We start from the raw sequence: 1,152 nt of genomic DNA on the forward strand, positions 1-1,152 counted from the left end.
ACACGCACACACACACACACACACACACACACACACACACACACACACACACACCTGAAGCTTTGACTCCGTGACCCGGTTTGCACTCGGTGTGTCTCCTGCAGAAGTGCTGGTCCCAGAAGAATCCGGCCTCACATTCGCAGACTGTGTTCACGGTTCCGTTACACGGCCGAACGACCCGCTGATGATCGGAGCACGCGCCGCACCGCAGGCAGTTCGGGATGTAGTTCCAGAACTCCGTGAACAGACCCGGACCGCACGGCACGCAGTCCGTCTCGCGGGAGCTTGTGCAGTGCGCGCCCAGGCGAGTTCCCGGCGGACAGTTTTTACACTGCAGCTGCTGTCCGGTGACCGGATCCGTGCGCCGGTAAGTGGGATCATCCGCCGCCAGTCCGGCTCCAGACAGAACCGGCAAAAGCACTACAGTGAAGAGAAACTAGAGAAACCGAGAGAAACGTGTTATATAGAAAGAAATGAATATAGATAATTAAACGTGAGATATAAGATATAAAGTCTGAATGATGACTCACCATCGCGCGCTGCTGTCGGGCTTCATTGATGCGCGCGGTGCGCACGCTTATATCCTCACATCAGACACGCCCACCCACGAACCAGCTCATCTCTAAATAATGCCATATTAAAACTAGAGCAGAACCCTGAGTCATTTCACCTGCTGCACCAGAAAACAGACCAGAGAGACCCTTTTTCCACGCCTGAGAACACCATCTACATCACCCAGCATTCAATAATAATAATAAAAGCAGAACACAAGTTAAGTTTTCATAACCACAACTAATCTCAATTTTGAAGGTTACATCTCATGATGTGATATTGATAATATGATCAGAATTTTTCTTGCGTAACAGAATGCTTTTTCACAATCATTACCTCGCCACCAGATCTCATTACAAAATAAAAAATTTCACAATATAGAAAAACCACAGTTCTGTTAGTGGAGTTTTGATTTTTCATGTGATATGACTTTTGATGCACAAAAGAGTGTTTTAGTTTCACTTGATTCAATATTGAGATCTTGTATCACAGATTAAGTACAAATTCCCTGCTAAAAACACACCTGAAACCGGCTTGTGCTGGTTGGCTGGTCTTAGCTGGTTTTATCTGGTCTCGCAGCCTGATCAGCTAAAGAAAACC

The 1,152-nt window shown here is 46.8% G+C and overlaps 1 protein-coding gene across 1 annotated transcript in view; it reads right to left on the reverse strand.

Moving 5' to 3' along the window:
* The window catches only part of LOC107747743 (tumor necrosis factor receptor superfamily member 11B-like), a 6,669-nt gene extending 6,082 nt beyond the window's left edge, over nt 1-587 (reverse strand). The window contains exons 1-2 of the mRNA XM_016562333.1: nt 531-587; nt 55-436 (exon numbers count right to left, since the gene is read on the reverse strand). Coding sequence (XP_016417819.1) covers nt 55-436; nt 531-533 — 385 coding nt within the window. The 5' untranslated portion in view covers nt 534-587. The remainder of the gene's footprint in view (nt 1-54; nt 437-530) is intronic.
* Nucleotides 588-1,152: the final 565 nt, after the last annotated feature.

The sequence above is a fragment of the Sinocyclocheilus rhinocerous genome, unplaced genomic scaffold (genome assembly GCF_001515625.1).
Source record: "Sinocyclocheilus rhinocerous isolate Xijiao unplaced genomic scaffold, SAMN03320098_v1.1 scaffold5672, whole genome shotgun sequence".
NCBI classification, from domain to species: domain Eukaryota; kingdom Metazoa; phylum Chordata; class Actinopteri; order Cypriniformes; family Cyprinidae; genus Sinocyclocheilus; species Sinocyclocheilus rhinocerous.